This window comes from Pelecanus crispus, chromosome 3 (assembly GCF_030463565.1).
Source record: "Pelecanus crispus isolate bPelCri1 chromosome 3, bPelCri1.pri, whole genome shotgun sequence".
NCBI classification, from domain to species: domain Eukaryota; kingdom Metazoa; phylum Chordata; class Aves; order Pelecaniformes; family Pelecanidae; genus Pelecanus; species Pelecanus crispus.
Window position 1 is genome coordinate 32,099,293 of NC_134645.1, and position 19,658 is coordinate 32,118,950.

General features: G+C 45.4%; 1 protein-coding gene across 2 annotated transcripts in view; it reads right to left on the bottom strand.

Moving 5' to 3' along the window:
• Positions 1 to 1,165: 1,165 nt before the first annotated feature.
• The window catches only part of LOC104030145 (calpain-2 catalytic subunit), a 28,205-nt gene continuing 9,712 nt past the window's right edge, over positions 1,166 to 19,658 (bottom strand). Inside the window, exons 4-21 of one of the 2 annotated variants that reach the window (XM_075706768.1) lie at positions 19,384 to 19,517; positions 18,336 to 18,504; positions 15,953 to 16,036; positions 14,316 to 14,401; positions 13,524 to 13,598; positions 13,140 to 13,300; positions 12,642 to 12,811; positions 11,271 to 11,282; positions 9,584 to 9,795; positions 8,240 to 8,276; positions 7,331 to 7,396; positions 6,691 to 6,748; positions 5,013 to 5,077; positions 3,813 to 3,881; positions 3,140 to 3,218; positions 2,415 to 2,531; positions 1,864 to 1,922; positions 1,166 to 1,189 (exon numbers count right to left, since the gene is read on the bottom strand). In XM_075706768.1, the coding sequence (XP_075562883.1) occupies positions 1,166 to 1,189; positions 1,864 to 1,922; positions 2,415 to 2,531; positions 3,140 to 3,218; positions 3,813 to 3,881; positions 5,013 to 5,077; positions 6,691 to 6,748; positions 7,331 to 7,396; positions 8,240 to 8,276; positions 9,584 to 9,795; positions 11,271 to 11,282; positions 12,642 to 12,811; positions 13,140 to 13,300; positions 13,524 to 13,598; positions 14,316 to 14,401; positions 15,953 to 16,036; positions 18,336 to 18,504; positions 19,384 to 19,517 (1,677 nt within the window). Of the gene's footprint in view, positions 1,190 to 1,863; positions 1,923 to 2,414; positions 2,532 to 3,139; positions 3,219 to 3,812; positions 3,882 to 5,012; positions 5,078 to 6,690; positions 6,749 to 7,330; positions 7,397 to 8,239; positions 8,277 to 9,583; positions 9,796 to 11,270; positions 11,283 to 12,629; positions 12,812 to 13,139; positions 13,301 to 13,523; positions 13,599 to 14,315; positions 14,402 to 15,952; positions 16,037 to 18,335; positions 18,505 to 19,383; positions 19,518 to 19,658 lie in introns of both variants that reach the window. The other variant, XM_075706767.1, reaches the window with a different exon arrangement.

A 19,658-nucleotide genomic window follows, 5' to 3' on the forward strand; every position in this document is an offset into this window, starting at 1 on the left:
TTTATGAAGTGCCTTACCCTTCAGGCTCGTGTTTTCCTACTAGGTAAGTCCTTACTGCTTTCTGAAAAGGTGGCCATAAATACAAGAAATTGTAGGAAGGAAGACACAATTCCTCAGGAGGGGGCAGTAAGTCTGCTGTAGAAGCAGCAATCTGCTCGTGTTCACAGCCTCATGATTTTAATAGGTTGGGTATGGAGTATATAGTATCAATTACCTTTCTTGGAAACCTTCAGTTTTTTGAGCATTGATCTTTTAAAGCATCAGATAAAGTATCAGACTATTAACATTTCACTAACTGACACAGAGCCAGAGTTTGTCTGTCAGTGCCTACTTGGCACCAGAATGCTGTTTTTTCCCCTTTAAAAGGCAGCATACTCTGTTCCTGACAACAAAAGCTCTGCAGATGCTCTAAGGAAAAAAAATGTGCTTATTTGCAGAAGGAATAAGTCTTACAAACTTTATTTCTACTGGTTTTATTTAAATACTTTCTTGAATTTCAAAGGAAGATAAATAAGATACAGGAAATCAAGAGTCCACCTGAGAGCACATGCTTGCTCTTGGAAGAGTCTGGTTGCCAACAGCCTCCTGCTACAGGCACATCAATGGTCAGGATGGAGAGACTCGTCCTTCAGTTTGGTCAACCATGTACTTGCTACTCAAAGAATATTTAACCAGAATAATGCTGGGGCTTGACAGAAAGCATACAAGGGACCCACATCTTACCTAAACACCTGTATTCAGAGATAAGCAATACCATCCCTTTTGTAGTTTCAGCTACACAGGATGGAGTGGAGCTGTTGTTAGTCAAAAAAAGCACTTATTAAACCAGCCTGTCAAGCCATAATGAACTTTCTTCCAGAAGTCAATGTAAAACACCTTAAATACAAAGATTAGCAAAGCAGTATTTTCAAAGTTGCACTGAGGATTTATACTAAATTAAAGCTTTTGTACAGAGGATATATAGTAGTAAAGACTATTAGACCCATAAAATTGAGGTTGCAGATTCTTCTGTTGTTGAAGTAGAATGTTTTCCTTCTTGTAACTGTGTGCAAAGTTTGCCATACATAAGTTAAGGCACATTCATGTTGTTAGGATATTACATGTATGCTCGATTATCTTCACATGATCTGGTCTTTTTGAGGTCGCTTGAGCTGATGTCAGTGGCTCAAATGACAGTAAAGCACAGCCACTATAATGAGAGAGAGAGAGAGAGAGAGAGAGAGGAAAATGGCCCAAGGTTAAGTTTAGTAAAAATACTTGTAGCAAGTATGCATGTTCCCATTTCTAGCATGAGGAAGAAAGTCTATTGTTACAGAAGTAATTTTAGGATCTGTCTTAAATGAGATATAAATTTAAATCATTCAAGTCAGAAGAGTTTGGGGATGATTTGCGCATTCCTCATTTAGGTCCAGAAATAAGTTATGCTTGGGCAATAAGCAAGTTGAACACACGTAGGAGGGTAGCTTTCTCTGAACTTAAGTCCTTTCTACAGGACACACACAGAGCAGAAAGAAGCAGACACGGTCAATACCATGAGTCACTACTGCACCTACATTTTACCCTATTGTTGACAGAAGAGGCAGGGAAGAAGCCTTGCATACGTATCAGCCAAAATTACTGCCAGTAAGGTTTAAGTAACCTTGTCTGTTTGTTAGAGAATACAATGTGATGTATGTACATTTTTAAAAAGGGTAACCTTTCTTAAGACTGCTTATAAATACACAAGCTATATAAATCCAGCATATATGTGAATACTTTTAACCAGCCATAATCAGTCAAAATGGAGCCGGACAGTTTCCTGTTAATCCCTTTCCCTCTCCAAAAAAAGATTAAAAAAACCCTTTTGGAGATAAACAAACTTACATTAACAAGGTTCAATTCTATCGTTCCAGTTTTCTCAGTATCCAGTTTTCTAAACATTTCTGTGGTAGGAGAAAGATGACAGGCAAGGATGAATATAGGAACTAATTGGAAAGCCTTCCCCTTCTTTGTGCTTCAGAATCAAAAAGGAATTTAGTCCCACAGTCTAAAATTCATGACAACGGTCTACACCCCAAACCGGAAAGTGCCACTCCAAAGTCACTGCATGCTCGTGTGCAAGAACAAGACTGAACATTTTTAATGGTTCAGTCTGTCATACTAACACTATTTGTCAATCTATAAGGGTTTACTTTTTTTTAAAAAAAAAAAATCAACATTTAGTTGTTTGCATGGAAGACTGACTGGCTCTAGTTCAGCAGTCTGACCTAAAAGGCTGGTTCCTAGATCTAGGAGGAACATGCAGACTGGGTTGCCAGATTTATAGCTCAGCTCTGAAGTCACTTTGGTTCCAGTACAAAGTTTTCTGAATAACTTATCCTGGACTTGAGAACACAAAGCAACAGAGTTTGTCTAGTTATTAAGCGCGTACTCACTGAACAAGGTTTCCAGCCGAATCAAACACCGGACAAAGTTATCAAAGTCAATGATGAGGTCTTCATCAGCAAAACGAGCCACAATGACTTGATGTAACTGGCCGTTCAGTTTGAACCCTAAAAATACAGTATCGAGGATTTAAAAAAAGAGAGGAAGAAAAAAAAAATGCAAAAAGCTCCAACCAACAAAAAAACCCCAGCCTTATACACTGCCAGAAATTCAGTTAGCTACTTTTGGTCAAATTCTCAAATCTCACTCACTGTCGTAACTCAGATTTGCTTTTCAGTGGTTGCAGTAGCATACTGAGTCTTCTTTTAAGACTCTTGTGAACATCACTCCGTGGTCAAGCCACCTCCATTCCCTAGATCACAGCATCCTGGTTTTACCGGCTTATGCCAAACCCACATATACCCAGAGAGACTCATCGAAAAACAACAGTATGCTGTTATGAGACCAGATTGTTGCAGTTATTTGTGCTTCTCCAAGAGCTGGTCACTAAAGAAAATAACTGCAAACCTGTCACTCCTTTGAGATGCTTTTAGGGTGCTTGCGTGGCAAGGCACTGCTGCATGAAGACAAGAGCCCAGGCTGAACATCTAGGCGTTTCAGGTCTGGGAACACAGGATTTTTCAGCTTAAAAGTGATATACAGGAGACTAGTGAGCATCTATCAACCTAGCTTGAAACTGACATAATCCTAAAAAGAGACAGACCAATACAAATACCTGCTGTTTCCAGCGCTCTCCTCATCTCATATGAATTCATGGTACCAGATCGATCCACATCAATTTCCCTGTAAATTTTCTGTAGAACACAAAACCCAAAGTCAAAATTTGTCAATAATTCAGAGCGTGTTTTGGCTTCAGTCTGAAGTCAAACATTTTGAAATGCAGCCTGCATACTGTTCAGGACCGTTTGCAACATCTGTCTGAAGGACTAAGTCCTTATACTCCAGTTCATCTAAAAGCGGCTTTAGAACGTAAGTCTTTTTAATGCAACAGCCAGAGCAGATAAAGACTCCGGAGAATTCCTTGAACACCCATGCAAAATTGCACTATTGCCACCAGAGCAAGCAGGAAGACCGACACCAAACTTGCACTGTTAAGTGGGAAGGCTAAACATATTTGGATGCGAGTCAAAACAAAACAGAAACCCCTCCGAGAGTAAGGCAGGAGAGGCAGCCTCTCCTTCAGCCCTTCACCCAAGCACCCAAAGGACAAGCAGTCATCCCCCTGGACTTCAAGGGACAAAACCTGGGGGACTGAGGACACAAATGCATCGTGAGCTGGTGAGAGTCCCTGCTTTGGGAAGTGTGATTGTACACACTGTATGAGGCAAACGAGCCTACAGCCACCTCTACATTTGATTGCGCATTCTCCCAAAAAGGTTGCATCTTACCTGGTATTTCTGAATCTTTGTCCAGAGGGTGTGGAACTCCTTCAATCCCAGTTTACCACTCCCATCATTCTTCTTTGAGTTAAGGGAATTTGAAGGGAAGTAAAAGGGGTTTCCCCTCCCTGTGCTGGGTTTACTTTCACAGGCAGTTGTGACTTAATACTTAAAAAAAAAAAAAAGATTGCAATTAAGAAAAGGATGCAAGTCCTCTCTGAAGGACTCATCCTGTTGAATATACAATTATCCAAGATGTCTTTCTAAATCAGTAAGATGATCGATTCATTTAAACTGTGATCAGTTCACAAGCTCTTTCTGCTCCTCCTTTAGCAGCTCTCTCTCTTTTCAACACATGTATAAAACAGCCGAGATGATGCCATTTTGTTCTGCATAGCTGGTTCAACACCTGCAGTTACAGGAGCATGAGTCCTAAGTCTGGATTATAAACAGGAAAAGCCACAACCAAGCCTGCTATTTGGAGAACTTAAGTTCTTGCACAAACAGCTAACAAAAGAACCTGGTCATTGCACTGCTCCCAAAAACCGCTAAGGAGTCCCTACAGACTGCTGTATTTTACACCAAATTATAGCAGAGCATCATTCCATTTTGGTAATTTTCCCTTTTTCTGACTATGCAATTCAACTCCCACTGCACAAAGAAGCGGAACGCAACTATTCTTAGACTCAAATCCTTCATCCTACGCCTCTGCCCTTATTCTTAGGAGTAGAAGCTCCTAAAAGCCAGCATACTCTCGGGCTCCTGTATTTGTTTCCCTCATTTTCTATTTGCTAAGTCCTCATGGCTTTACAATGCCCTCACCAACTCCAGCCAGATAACAAAGCACTGAAATGCAATGTTCAAACTCTACAGCCAAGGCTATCCGCACCATGCTGAGAGCCAGGTGCCTTTTCCCAACACAAACATCACTTTGTCCCCAGCTAAACCAAACATGCAACAGCTGGGAAGACTTCAAAGCAGATCATCCTGTCTGAAAATGGATTTTCCCTGCTGCCTTGGAGAAGGCATGTGCCAGGGTGAGCAGCAATCGCAAGGGCTACCATTTTTATTCAGGGGAACCAGGGTAAAACCAGCTTCTCCACCTCAGGAGTCACTAGTACATCAGTATGGAACCCGCCACTGCAAAGGCAGCAGCTCACCTACTCCAGCACAGACAGAATATCGTCTAGGAACAGCCTTAAAGGATACATCTAACAGGTCAACCATTATTTTGCACGTCTCAATACTAAAGCCATCAGATTTAATATCTTTGCCTGTAAAGAAAAAGCAAAAGACAGGATTATCATCACATGCTATACCACAGCACCTTCCAAAATAGCTCATGAGCACTGTAACCAGCATATACACCTCAACCCTTATTTGCTTCTGTGTCACTGGTGGCTTCCTTTGCAACTCGCAAGATGACTTTTTTTATTTTGGTGTGGTTTTTGCTTCTACATAATGTGTGTTTAGTGCTCTATACCTGCTAGTTATTCAGTGACAATCTGCTGCCTACTTCAAATCCTCCCCTGGGAATAGGTGTCCAGCTGTATCGCTGCCACAGTCTGGGCCAGATGAGCGCAGTGAGCAGCGGGGGACACCTGCCTCCTGCTCTGGGAATTAATATTATCTGAAGCCTTTGGGATCTGGCAAGTACCTAACGCAATGCAGACTGTGGAGGATGTGGTGCCTGTAGAGCTGTAGTCAGGATACCTGCGTACAGATAACCCTACAGTTCCCTCAAACGCTGGATGGGAAACCATTGCCTTATGTTGCTTAGGTACCCCTGCTGAGGTAAGCTATGACTTGTGACAACAACTTTGCACCCAGCAGAGCCGGAGGCAATGCTCGCTTAAAGGTGTGGTCAGTGGGGTCAGGACTTGCCAGCAAGGGAGAGCTTCAGGTGGGAGGACACATGAGCAAGAATTACAAGGCTCTTGGCAAGGGCCATAAGATGGTCCTTGTTTTGCACAGGAGAGGGACGCAGCACCGAGGCAGGCAAATGGATGCTAATAAGCAGCCCTCTGACTTCCTAACAAAGAGGGTGAAAATTCGCTGTGATGTTTCCCCAAGCAAACAGCCCAGTTAGTCTCGTTTGTAGGTGTGCTACAGAAGCAAGAGACAGAGATAAAGCTTTCCTGCCCTTATTGTCTGCCTGCAAAGACAAGGGTGGACTTTTGGAGACAACATGGACTTCTGACCTATGGAGCTCAGTGGTAGGTAGCTTCATGCAAGGGAAGAACATCAAATCAAGCTTGGTAACCAGCAATACACCATTGCCAACCGGCTGGTGCACACATACATACAATACAGTCCTGGCTACCTGGCTAAGATTTCACTTTGGAAATTAGAAAGACACTTACTTCTCCAAGCACTTATTTCTTGAGCACTGTTTAATGGAAAGGAAAATAATGCAGAGCCAAGCTCTGAATCACTTCACAGGAAAAGAAGCCCAGAGTTTCAGAGTTTCTCCTCCTCCTCAGGGACACCCCAGACCATTGGCTCGGCTACTGTTTGAATCCTGAATGGTTCAATACTAAAGCAGCAGCAATACCTTCTCTTGATTATTGTCAAGCATTAATCAAATCCATCCATCTTCCTGGCAGCCAATTCCCATTAGCAGATGCTGGGCTAAAAGGCACCCATATGCACCCTGCCAAAGCGCATATCCTGTGAAACACGCCTTCAGCGCAGTCACAGCCCCAGCTTCCGCAGCCCCTGAAGGAGCAGAGATAGCACGTGGCCGTACGGAGAGCCAAGCCGCAGGTCTGGGGCAGAGCCGAGGGGTTTGATTCTGCCCAGGTCAGTGCTGCGCTCTGTGCTCTCACGGCCATGCTGGAAACCTGCTGGTGGCCAAATGAAGACGCAGTTGGAGGAAGGTACTTACGTTTAGCCATGACTTTATTCAAGATGTTGCGCAGTTCGAAGGCGGAGATCTCTGCATCCTGTGGTAAAGAGGAAAAAACAAGTTCTTCACTGTGAGCTGCAGACACCATCTCATAAGCAGCCTCCAACGCCTTTGGGTCAGTTGGCCACGTCCAAACATCCCTTGGAGTTCAAGTTTCCCTTGGATGGAAATGCAAGTGGTAAACTTCCCCCCATTCCCAGTAGTACCACCAAGTCCCAGTAGCACAGCCCTGCCGTGCATGTTAGCAGGCCGGGCTGTGGGGTTTGCCTGAGCCCTCAGGCAGGCGAGAGCAGCCTGGGGAGAAGGCACAGCCCAGCCCTCATCATCTCCTGGACGGACCCATGCACCTGGCACCAAATGCTCTGCCTGAAGAACAAAATTAGGGACCTGCAGAGATAAAAGTTGAGCCTGCAGTTCAAAGAGAGCAGAGATTGTTCGCCAGGAGCGCTCACAAATCCACTGTGTAAGCAGATGGGTAACTACACAGATTTTTGCATGCACAATTATGCACATGCTCAAGACCTGACTCAGCTCAAGAATTAAACTCCATCCTGGGGGAGGCATCTCTCTTACCCACTCACCCATGTTACCAGTGAGATGTTAACAGAAAAATACTCACACTTCCCGCTAGCTGTCCAAAAAGCTTTTTAAAGCTGGGTTCAATGTCATCTTCACTGATCTCAGTCTAGAAAAGAGAAATAGAGAATATGGAAAGGAGGAACTTTTCTGCCTGAGAAGGACTTAATGCATTTCCTTGCCCCTAGTAGAACACAATTTAAATAGCAAAGTTGAAGGTACAGAGTGCTTTTACTTTGACTTTAACCAGTTTTATCTTCAGGGCACCTCAAAATGCTGGCATTGCAAACACTGCAGGAATTAAGAACTTTCGCAATGACTTTTACTAAAAACCAAAATTTAAAATGTAAAAAAGTCTTTATTTTATTTAAAAAAAATCACTACCAAATTCAGAACTTCACTGTTGCTGCTGCTGCTGCTACTACTGTTGGACTAGATGTCTTCATTAAAGAAAAGCAAGCAAAATGTAGTTCTCATGCTTAAAAAAAAAAAAAAGAAAAAAAAAGAAAAAGAAAAGAAAAAAACACACACACAGAGTGGTAGATGCATTAGTAGGCGAAACACCCCCAGCTCCAGCAAGACTAAACATATGGTGAGCCACTTCTTACTCATGGAAATAACACCACAGGCAAAAACACCCCTATGGCTAACGCACTGTACTCCCAGACTCCTGGAGAGCACAAGGAATTTCCCGTGGCTCCAGTTACCTCTGCAGAGTACCTCATCTCCTCTACCTGGCAAGCCCAAGCTCACCACTCTGGATAAGGGACAACACATGTTTCCATTTGCTGGACATTCAACTACGGATATTGAAAGATCTGTTTCCAAAGTGGGACAACAGTTCTTGACAATGCCTATAGAAAAATGCTGCCCTGCACAGGGAACAGGCACTCCAACCCCACTTATTTACGACAAAATTATCTCAGTTTAAAACATTTAACTTAAGATATACCTCTTCAAAATTGGCCTCAATTTCATCATCTATAACCCTAGAAAGATAAAGAAATCAATATTAAAAACAAAACAAGTCACTTTTCTGATGCCCTTGCTTCAAGTTTCAGTTAAAGAGGATTTCTTTAAATTATGGGAATAACAATGAATGTTCAAAGCTCAGAGGTTACTGGATTAAGTCAACCACAGACACTGCATACCACCAGTGAAAGCAGTATTTTCCAGCTATGGCAACAAGAGTTTTGAAACACATTACAAACTGTGCAACGTCCTGCAGAGTCACAGACAGGATCTGGGGTCAGACGTAACCCTTTGAGTCACTTAGTGCTACTGCCTACAGACCTCAGAGGCCCAGGACCAGGCTCTCGGGTGTAAATCAAACTTCTACCTAGTAATATATTTTTTCCCTTTGAAACAGCAAAAGCGAGAGACTTAAAGTCATTCGGATGTGACAGAGTGGGAGGAGGAGTGTTTCTTTTCACGCTGTCTCCCAGCTGCTGTGGGAGCATCACACCTACAGATGGTGCATAAGCACTGCTAAGGGCCCGTCAAAAGCTGAATGTGCCTTCACACAACTGATGTCCCAGTTTTCTCACCACTACAGAAACATGCAACAAAAGATCACAGAATAGTAGAAAGGTTTTTGCTTGCTCTGAATTAAGGAACTCAATATGGAAGATCCCATACCCCCACCCAAGGCCTTAGCCCAGCTGCTCTTTAAGATGCGACATGTCTAAATTTTTCATGGCGTTACAGCTACTGTGTGGTTTGAGCCAGTTCCATTAAAACCCATTTTCATTTTATCAAAGGTATCATTTGGTTGAGGAAATATCTTAGGCTTTTTTTCCAGCCTGATCACAAAGGTGTGAGATCATTTGTTGCAATCAGTGTTTTCCCAGACAGCAGAAAGCACACACATTTCTGTCTCCCAAGCAGAGAGCCTGACCTGCTGCTCTCTGGGGTTTTCTTCTCTCCATAGACCAACCTGTGCTGTGGCACCCAGCTGCCTACAGCCTAATAACTAAAAATATCTGCCCAGGTAGGGCTGGTGGTAATAATAATAAAGTATAATATATTATTATTATTATTATTATTATTATTCTACCATTACTTCCTGCTAAGTTTACTCAAACTTTCCTCAGTTGCACATGGGGAAACTGGGGACAAACAAGAACTGCCATGACCCCATCCACACAGGGAAGTTGCACATCCCCCCTTCCCGCGCCCTGCGGGAAGCCAATGTCCCCCAGCCCTGGGCTGCTCCATCCTTCCATGCCTGCGAGAGGGGCCCAAGATCGCCCATGTGCCCATACTGCTCTTCCATGGTTACAAAAAAGCTACATACGTGGAGTTTGCATTTTTTTCAGAGAAGACTCGCAGACAGAAATCCCCATTCTTGTTGGGTTCAAAGGTCGAGGGCACAATGATATATTCTCCTGCAGGGAGCTTGAACCGGTTCAGCACTTCTCGGAGGTTGATGAAGGTGTTTGATCTTTCTCTTGCTTTGTTGGTCAGGAAAAAGTTTTTGCTGAGATGAATATTTGTCTGGCCAGAAAACTTATGAAAAGCAAAGAAAGAAGGAAAAAAACCAACAGTTTGCATGTATTTGCATTTACAAATTAAAAATATAATAGATATGACAACTGTTACGTATGGGGGAAAAAAAAAAAGAAAAAAAAAAAAAAAGATGCCCATTCAACAGAACCAAAAGAGAGAAAAGAAAGGGGGTGGGTGCATCCCACCACAGTACTCCTGAGCTGTGGGTGCAAACATACTTTGCAGATCACCTCAATAAATCATTCGGGTCATGCTTATGTTTTGCAGATGATGATGGGTGTGTGAAGAGTTTTGGCAAATTCTTCCACCAACTATTTTTCTTTAAAGTGAGATGGCTTAAGACTGACGTCCCTCTGGTCTCCAGAGCTGGTGCCACCAGGGTACTGCAGCTCAGCTCTGCCTCTGAGGTCAGGCTGCCTTAAAGCAGAGAGCCCACTTCAGGAGGCCTCCAAGAACAAAATAAATGTTGCATGTTATAAAAGCATATTTGGAGTGTAACATCTTCCAGAATAAACTATTCTGCGCAGGGTCTTACAGGTAGGCTAGCTCAGCTCTAGAAGCAAACATCAGGAATGTGCATGGTTCAGAAACCTCCCCCTTCCCGTTCCCCCAGATTTTTAAGAATGCAAAACCTGCCAGACCTGCTGCTATGGTGGAAGATAAAATTCTACATTTTGGGGGAACGGAAAGTCACGGGACTGTAGCTAGAGTCTCTTTTTTATGGAAATCAGATTTTTGGACCACTAGGGCAAGAGCTAAGCAGCTGACAGAGTACTGCTAGAGCACGCAAAAGGCACGTAGAAATTTAATTAACTGTCAGCACCATTTCCTTCCCGACGAAACCAAGTTTTACATAGCAGCAGCTGGTTTGAGCGTAGTCTCAGGAGCCGCGAGGTGCGCTGGCTGCTTTGCATGCACCCTTGCAGGTACAGCAAGCCCCATAACGAGGTTACCCTGGCATTTTGCTCAACCTCACTCCTTCCTCTGAGGAGCAACAGCTCAGAGGCATCTGCAGCCCTGCCTCGTATTGCATAGGCATCACCGCATTGCACACCCCTCTCTGATCCCCGGGGCATGCTATTAGCTACCTGCAGGTAGAAACAGAGAGAAACCAATAAAGATGGTGCTTAGGGAAATGAAAATAAACACCTCCCTGGAATATTAGTTGTGTGTCAAACATGAACTCTGTGCAAACCTGAGAAAAGCAGCTGTGCTCTGGGGGAACAGGTGTGGGAGAAGACCCATGGCAGGGCAGCTTTGGTGAGTTTCTGCAGTACAGAGAGCTCTTATCCCAACCCAAGATGCTCTGGAAATGCAATATGGGCTCAAGGCCCCTTCCAGAATAAATGGCCTCTAACTTTAGACTCTGGACAGTCAATATTGTCCTGCAATGAAGGAGGATCCTCTGAACCATTTCTTCTCACAAGCCATTCAGTCCCAACTCTGCACCTTGACCACCAATGAATGCTACATACCTCTGGGGGCACCTGCAAGGAGAAAAGAAGAGAATTATTTGCTTGTTGAATGGCAGCTCCAGGGCTATTTCTTTTCACCACTAGTTAGCAGGTACATCCATACTTTTGGAAAAAAAAAAGAGTCAGCTCAAGGGGGAAGGTGAGCGTCGAGCCCACGTCACCCAACACTGACTGCTGGCTCAGCTCAAGGGGGAAGGTGAGCATCGAGCCCACGTCACCCAACGCTGACTGCTGGCTCAGCTCAAGGGGGAAGGTGAGCATCGAGCCCACGTCACCCAACGCTGACTGCTGGCTCAGGTCTGGACTCCATCCTGGAGACAGGTGGGGCTCACCCCGAGCAGCACCAGCACAGCCTGGCACAGACGCAGCCAGGCTGGTCGTGGTTTCCTGCTGGCCCTCTACCCTCCTGCCTACTGTGATATTTTTTGTAGACTCAGTTTCTCTATTTCTTTCCACCTCTCCTTCACCCTCCCACCCCTCTGACCTCTCCCACTATCAGGAGAGGAGGCAGGGGCTGAGCAAGACAATAATGCAGTTTTCTGTTTCCTTATGGGTTCAAGGGACCTAGCTCTGCTTTAAAACTTATTTGCCTACAGGGACCAGATTCTTTGACAACCTTTTCCAAATCTGGGATTATTGAGAAAGCAAGCAGTTGCACATATTGCCTGTGGTTACAGAGCAACCCGCAGGCAAGACTATTATTCCTGTTTTCACTGCCAGTTAACCACCATGCTTTGCAGCTCTGAACAAAATGTCCTGCTTAAGGAGTTACCATAGCCACATCTCTGACCCTTTATTCAGCAGAATGCGTTTTGCAGGTGTTTTGGCTGGTTCTGCTGCTGGGTTTACACTCCCCAAGCTAGTGCAGGTGTCCCAGCTGGCGTGACCCCCCTACCACAGCTGCTCTCATTCTGCTGCCTTTCACCACAGCCTGACAAACAAAGGTCAGACTGGATTTCTGCCCTTTTATTTTGTTTTATTTTTAAATACTTCTTCTGCTCCTCCATCCAGAAGCACAGAATACTATCGGTGGGAAGGGACCTCTGTAGGTCATCTGGTCCAACCCCCTAATCAAAGCAAGGCCAATATCAAAGTTAATGAGGTTGCTCAGGACCTCATCCAGCCTAGGTCTGAATATCTCCAGGAACGCAGATTCCATCATCTCTCCAAGTACCTGTCCCTGTGCTTGACCACTGTTTTTGTGGAGGATAATTTTCTAAACATCTAAGTGGAATTTTCCTTGCTGCTGCTGGTGTCTCACTCAACCCAGCTGAGTTTTGACAGAAAGCCCAGTCTGAGAGCTGCATGACCCCATTTATAGGGCGCATGAGTTTTCCTTTTCCTCCCATGCACCCCTACTGCCTTACTTGCCTCATAAATCGCAAAGCCGATGGTGTGCATGTCCTCTCCCATCTTCCTCTGCTTCCGCCGGTGCTTCTGAATCAGGCCAACGAGGAAAGTGCAGCCCCTCTCAGGATCATCAGGATCCTCATCATCTTCCTCCAGCTTGATTAAATACTGTGGATTCGTCCAGAAAGTGTCTGGGAATTGGATTTATGCAAACCGCTCAGAGGCTTCTTTTGAAAGCAGCCATGCTGATACATACATGTCAGCTAGGACAGATGCGTCTCTGACTTCCGAAAATCAGCTGTAAGAAGGAAAAGCTAACACTCCCTCCCAGCCTTTACAAGCACAACTAGACCCTCATTGGGGAACCACACTTCCCAAACACTTGCACTTTTTGGATATCAGTCTTGGATATCCCAGGTACATCCTCCTCCTCCATAGGCTACCCCAAACCAGCTTCCAGAAGAAGCTCCCAGAGAAAGTGCAAGTGGACAAGTAAAGGGTTTCTCCAGTTTCTCTTACTTGGGTAATTCCTGCAGCCCCCTGCAGTGGCTCCTCGCCTCCAGTTCCCATCCAGCTTCAGCAGGCTCCACTTCTTGTACCTGTCACTTGCCAGTGTGTCTGGAGTCAGGTTGCAGATCTCCAGGCGGGAGTAATGTCTCAAGAAGTCATTGAACGCCATCCTGTGGGAAGCAATGCCGCAGACAATGTCTCCTCAGAACAGATGGGTTTTCTATATAACCACCTTGTCTATCCTCCTCCCTCTCTCCCTCTGCAATTTAGCACTAGGATCTGGGGCGAATTTGCTCACTCACCTTGGAGAGTGTACTGGGAGAGGTTACTTTGTGTGAAAAAAGCAGAGAAGACATTCCCTTCAGCCTGAATGGAAACCCAGTGGATACTTACCAAAATTCCCCATCTTCATGCCTCCTGGTCAGGCGCTCCCGCACCTCAGGGTCAACACCACTCCAGTTTGGGCAGCTGAAAGATAACCCCACATCAAATACAGGTTATAGTAAAGGTTAAACCCTCATGTAGCTGTTCTGGCACAACGATTTCACTTTCTTACAGCTCCACACAATTGCAATACTCCACAATATTTAGCTGATAGCAGCTCCAAGGCTCTCAAACCATAACAGAATTAAAACACAGGGACCTGGGATACCTCACTTCTTAAATATTCAAGGTAAGTATCAGAAACAGAGTTTTATTTGCAGAAAGTGCTAACGCCTTGACTGAGACAGAGCTCTATTTTAGAAAAAGCAAGACCTAGAATAAATACTGCCCAGCCACAGAAGTGAGTAAACTGTTTACCAGGAAGAAAACAGAAAGCTAGTTTCATTGCTAACAACAGAAACAGATTTTTAAAGCCCTTTTAGAAAGTGAGTTTTCAGAAGCTCACCACTGAACCTGGGCTGTTAAAGAAGCAGAAACTACAGAGAGACTTGTAGGAACCACCAACCAAATCACTGCACCTTACACAAAGGCAGGTGTTTGTATGAAGGACACTGCATACTGTGACACCTATGTGGGAGATGACAGTGGAGGGATGCTTGTTTTAAACAGCTCAGAGCAAGCACCACATCCAGATGTGACTTAGAGAAGAATTTGAGGTAGGGAGAAGACAGGCGAGAGCAGAAACACGATCATACCCCTGCAGTGAAAGCCTACAAGGCAAAACACAAGCCATCGACTCACTTGTCATTCCACCTTCCGGTCCACTCCACTTCCCCCCAGGGATTTCGGATTCTGATCAGCTTCTGCACTGTTCCTCGGAAGTTCACCTGATGGGATCAGAATTGTATGGAGAGTTACCCAGGGAGTCAGCACTGTGCTCCCTTCCACCTTTTCTATGGGAATTAAAGGACACGACAGAGTAAGTATCTCAGTGCCCCACAAACACTAAAATGTATATACACAAAAACATGCATCATCTGGTCCAAAAGACATGAAGTCAAACTGATTTTGAATGAGCTCCATGCACCCAAATTTGTCCAGAGAAGGCTTCTGTGGAATCAAAGCTCACAATAACCAAAATGTCTGTTTTGTGCCGCTAAAAAAGTTACCACTGATAGGATTTCACACAAAGGGAACGTAGAGCTGGCACAGGGCTGCCAAAAAGCAGGTACGAGGGGATATTTCTCTAAAGCTGTCATCTATGTATAAACTGCCCTTTCACATTCAAATGCCTTTTTCCCCTCCCTATATATATACTGAACTGCATGTATTACAAGAGACGGGATACTCAGTCTGGCCGCAAGCCTTTTGACCACACGAATGCCCTGCGGCGCAGCAGCGTCAGCCCTGCCACGACAGCACCTCCTTGCACTGCCCCGAGGCCCTGGCTTTTTCTCTGCTGATCTCTGTGTACGCAGAGTCCAGGCCAAGCAAAACTGTACAAGTTTCAATGGGAACACCAAGTATTTATGGGGAACACACGGCACTAATTTGAGGAAGGAGCTGGTGCACCTCTAGAGCCCGAAGCCAAGAAAACTGCACAGAGCATCAGCAGCACAGAGTCCAGAAATGATGCTCCAGTTCTGAAGATGAACTGTCCTTACAAAGCCTGCACATATCTCCAAAGGAAATGCCTGGCTAAATCGTGCCTATTTGTCAATTAAGGTCAAACTCCCTCTTCACTGCTTTTGCTGTAAGAGAAGGACCAAATACAAGCACATAAACCTGCCAGTTAGCAGCGTCCACCTCAGCACAGCATGTCAGCAGCTCTCTACACCTCACTCTGGAGTTTCAGAGATTATTTCAGAAATAAATTATCAGTGAAGTGACCGAAAGTCCATTACACACCTGGAAGGATGCCATGATCTGCTTCTTTTGTCTTCACCTGCCTTACCTTCGCCAGTCACCTGCTCTTGGACACGCACCTTGCGTTTGAACACTGCACCCTGCTGAAAGGCGCTGTTTGGCAGGCATTTAAGGGACAATAATTTTTTTTTTTTTGGCTTGGCACACGTCTCTCGCACATCTTGGTCTGTATTTAAGGTACAGTGCTGCCTGCTATATAGAAATGTGTTGAGGGCCTGGTCACCAGCAGAGGGTAGTGTGCCCTTTGCACAGGGCTTCCCACCACCCACTCACTGGGAAAGAGCAGTGCTTATGGAAAAAAAAAAAGGTTTTTTTGGTCAAAACCCCAAGAAGTCAAGTTTGTGTTTATCCAAAACACAGCAACTAATTCAGTATTTCTTCAGAAAGGAAGGATTCAAAACCTGACTCGGCAAAATGGGTGAGACTGGAGAATTTGCAACACTGAAGATGAATTTGCAGCTGCCACGGCCCAGGCCACACACAAAGCTCGCTGCATTTCATGGCGTACCTACCTCCTCTGCCCCGGTGACCGAGTATGCGTGTCCCTTTACCAGCTTCTGGGAAGTGACTGCCTCCGTCTCTGCCGCACTAGTGATCTGGAGGAGCAAAGCAGCTTGGTGAGCATGGCTTCCCATGTGGCAGGGGATCCAACAGAGCAAAACTTCCCCTTCTAATGGAGCTTTAGTCTGGCTGGGAGGCTGCAGGGGTGGTTTAGCTGCTGCACAGAGGCAACAAGAGAGATCTGTGTGACAGAGCGGGGAGGGGGGACGGCAGCACATGTGGCAGTACTGGAGCCCCCGGAGCCCGAGTTCGTGGCACAGGGTGCATGCCAGAAGCCCTGCACCGCAGCAAAGCTCCCTCCTGGCTCCGAAACGCTTGGTGCAGCGCACCACCTCTTGCGCATCTCCAAATGCTGTACAAAGGGAGTACACACAATGAACTCCATGTTCTCAAGGGACCAGGAGGAACACAGGGGATGACTGGCCTGAGGTTGCCCAGGCTATCACCAAGGATCACACCCAGCAACCCCAGTGCTTTGCTTTGAGGTCAAAACACCCCCTTCAGCTCCACAGTAGGGTAGAAGGTTCCCCTTCCTTTCCCCAGCACCACCACCCTAGGACCTGCCATGCAGGAGGGCAAGGGAAAAGGCTGCACTTTGGATGCCATTTGTACCTGAAGGCATATCACCCTCTCACTTTTTCATGGCCACTGCAATACTCGGGCAGTCTGGCCTATAAACACTGCAGAGAAAAAACACTTGCTAGAAAGTGACTGCTCAACATCTTAGAATCATAGAATTGTTTAGGTTGGAAAAGACCTTTAAGATCATTCAGTCCAACCATTAAGCTAACACTACCAAAGCCACCACTAAACCAGTTGAGGGTAGAGTAGTAATTTCATGTTTCCTGGTTTGGTGGCTGGATTATTTTTTAATGAAAGTAAAAACTAGGAATCATTAAGTTTGGAAAGGATCTCTAAGATCATCAGTCCAACCATCAACCCAACACCACCATGCCTACTAAACCATGTCCCAAAGTGCCACGTCTACCCGTTTTTTGGTCTAAAGATGCTTAAACCTCTATGAAATGTATGGTTGCCATTGCCTTCCCACCATTTCAGAAAGTATGCGACCTTTAAACAAGCATATTTGAAGCTTAAAATAAAAAGAGGGTGGGATCAAGCAGGCAGGATGCCTGCTGTCAATTCATGCCCTATTACTACCTGCAGTGCGCTCCCCATGTAATGTTTAACCTCTGTGTCCCCATTTCTCTGACAGAAGAGAAGAAAAGATTTTACAGGACTTTTCAAAGCCTACACTCACTAATAATTAGTTTATAATACAGAAAGTGTCAGCACTTACCAACAAAGGAATATATTTACTCCCCCCCACCCCTGACAAGATCTGTATCATTCTGGGGCAAAAATCCAGACGTCAGATTCTTATGTAAATGGAAACAAGTAAAACAGGCCTCGAAAGTGCTGCGAAGCCGCACGCTGACATTAACCAAGTACTTTTCCTGCTGTGAAGCTTCCCTCTCCTGAGACTCTGATTTAATTTTAAAAATGGGAGGAAACACTTGAGTTTATATTATGAACAGGGTCCTTGTAAATGGTTTACCTTCCCTTTAGACATAACTAAGATGTAATCTCCTTTGGCAGCAGGGCGATTATCACAATAACCATACTTTATATACATACAATAACCAGACTCATTTCAGTAAGGCCAAAAGCAATGCTGAACCCCTGCAGGCAGGGCCAAAGCTCCTCTTTTCCTTTTTGTGCAGGTTCAGCTTTTGGCAACGTGTTTTCCAATAAAGCGTTTTAAAGGCCTGGCAACAGTCTGAGCCTCCCTGCTTCAAAAATAGAGCCCAGATTTTGGGGGGGGGTTTGGTACGATTTGTGTGACAAACAGGCTATAGCAAGAATGGAGGCTGCCACCTCGAGCATTTGACAGCAGCAGCTATTAGCAGCAGCTTTCTGTCCAAACCCACTCAGCCTGTACCAACCTGCTGCCAAGCTACGGGTTTTCTTAAGAACAAAGATATAGATCAGGACCCCTAATGAGTTCTCTGTACGATTTGTTACCATTAATCTATGAAACAGCAAAAGCTCTAGGTCTTGAAGAAAAGAAACCAAGGGAGGCAATGAGCTTTTACACGTGAACTAATGAAGTCTACATTTCAACCTGTTCTCAGACATAACCCCCCAAGAAGAGCATCCACCTGTGTCACACTCTTGGGTCAAATTCTCCAGGCACAAGGCAGAGCAGAGAACTGTAGGCAGAGGGGACCAACATCCTTTGTGCACCTCCTGTGGATGGAGCACAGGTCCATCCCCCAGCTGCCTGCCCACATAGCGAGAGCCGAGTGTCTAGCAATAAGCCTGCTAACTCACATCAATGGAGCAGCCAAGGAGAGAGCCTTTCTGAAGTGCCTTCTGGATGATTTTGAAGAGGTTAGGTGGTGCCTTCTGCAGCTCATACCATTCTGCAATTCCACCGGTGAAGTCCTCAAAGCCTTCAGTGGTGGTGCCACCGGAGAGACACTCGTACGAGCCGTTCAGCCTGCACAAGAGGACACACACAACCATCAGGGTCCCTATTCTCCTCCTTCTCTTGGAGAGAGGCACTGAGTTGTGCCAACTGCCACAGCGTTTCTGCTTTCAACAGCACCACAGCAGAACAATCACAGCAGAACCACTACTACAAACACACCCCATTCAGGTTTGCTTCTTACACCTCTGCACTAAGAAAGCCCAGCATAAAATCTAATATGATCACGTATACAGGTTGCAGGTCCAGTCACAGCAATGACAAAAGTCATGGACACTATTTGAAGAGGCAGGGGGAAGGGGTGTGCGTGGAAATCAAGACGCAACAATTTGCCTCTCTAGTTCCACACAGTCTTTCAATTCTTTTAACAATTACAGGTCTAATTTTCAGCTGACCTACATTAGCTCAATTTCTTCAATTTCAATTGAAAATAGTAATGTTAGATGGCAGAATTCCTCCCTGGCCATCACCAAACTGGAAATTCAGATTTGAGCATCTTCACCTTGAACAGAGACCTGGGTGTGTGGACTGAAGCACTGCAGCTGCAAGCCCTCACAAGTGCATAGAGCACATGAAACGGAACTTCCCAGGCCTCGGTGACAGGAGACAGCACTCTAGGAACAGCCTTGCCATGAGATGCAAGGGCTATTTTTCTTGGCTAGCAGCAAAGACAGTACTTTTGGCTACTTAAGCACCTGTCGGCAAAGCTTTGCGAAAGCTGTCACTGTGGGATACCCTAGAATTTGTAAAAGCTCATTATTAGACTGACATTTTAAATGTGTAGTATCCATGCAGTTGAGGATGCTATGGGGAAGGAGAGGCATGAGGAGATTTGAGTGGGGTAAAAGCAGTCTCTCTTGTCCTAGGAGGGTTGCCCTGGCCTCGACTCACTTGGCATAGGCCTTTTCCAGCAGCGCGCTCCAGAACTCACTGCCCTCCGCCGAGTGCACGAAGAGCAGCTCCCCATTCTTGGTGGGCAGCCTGTCGTCCACCACAACGTCCACCCACTCCCCATACTGCCAGAACTGGAAAGAGAGCATGAACACCTTGTCACCGCCCCATGCTGTGCATGCAGGTCACCAGGACGTTTATCTGCTAACACCAGTTTCCTAGAGGAAAAGCAATCCCCCTCGCAGTCAGGGACATCCTCAGCTGGATCTGCTGAT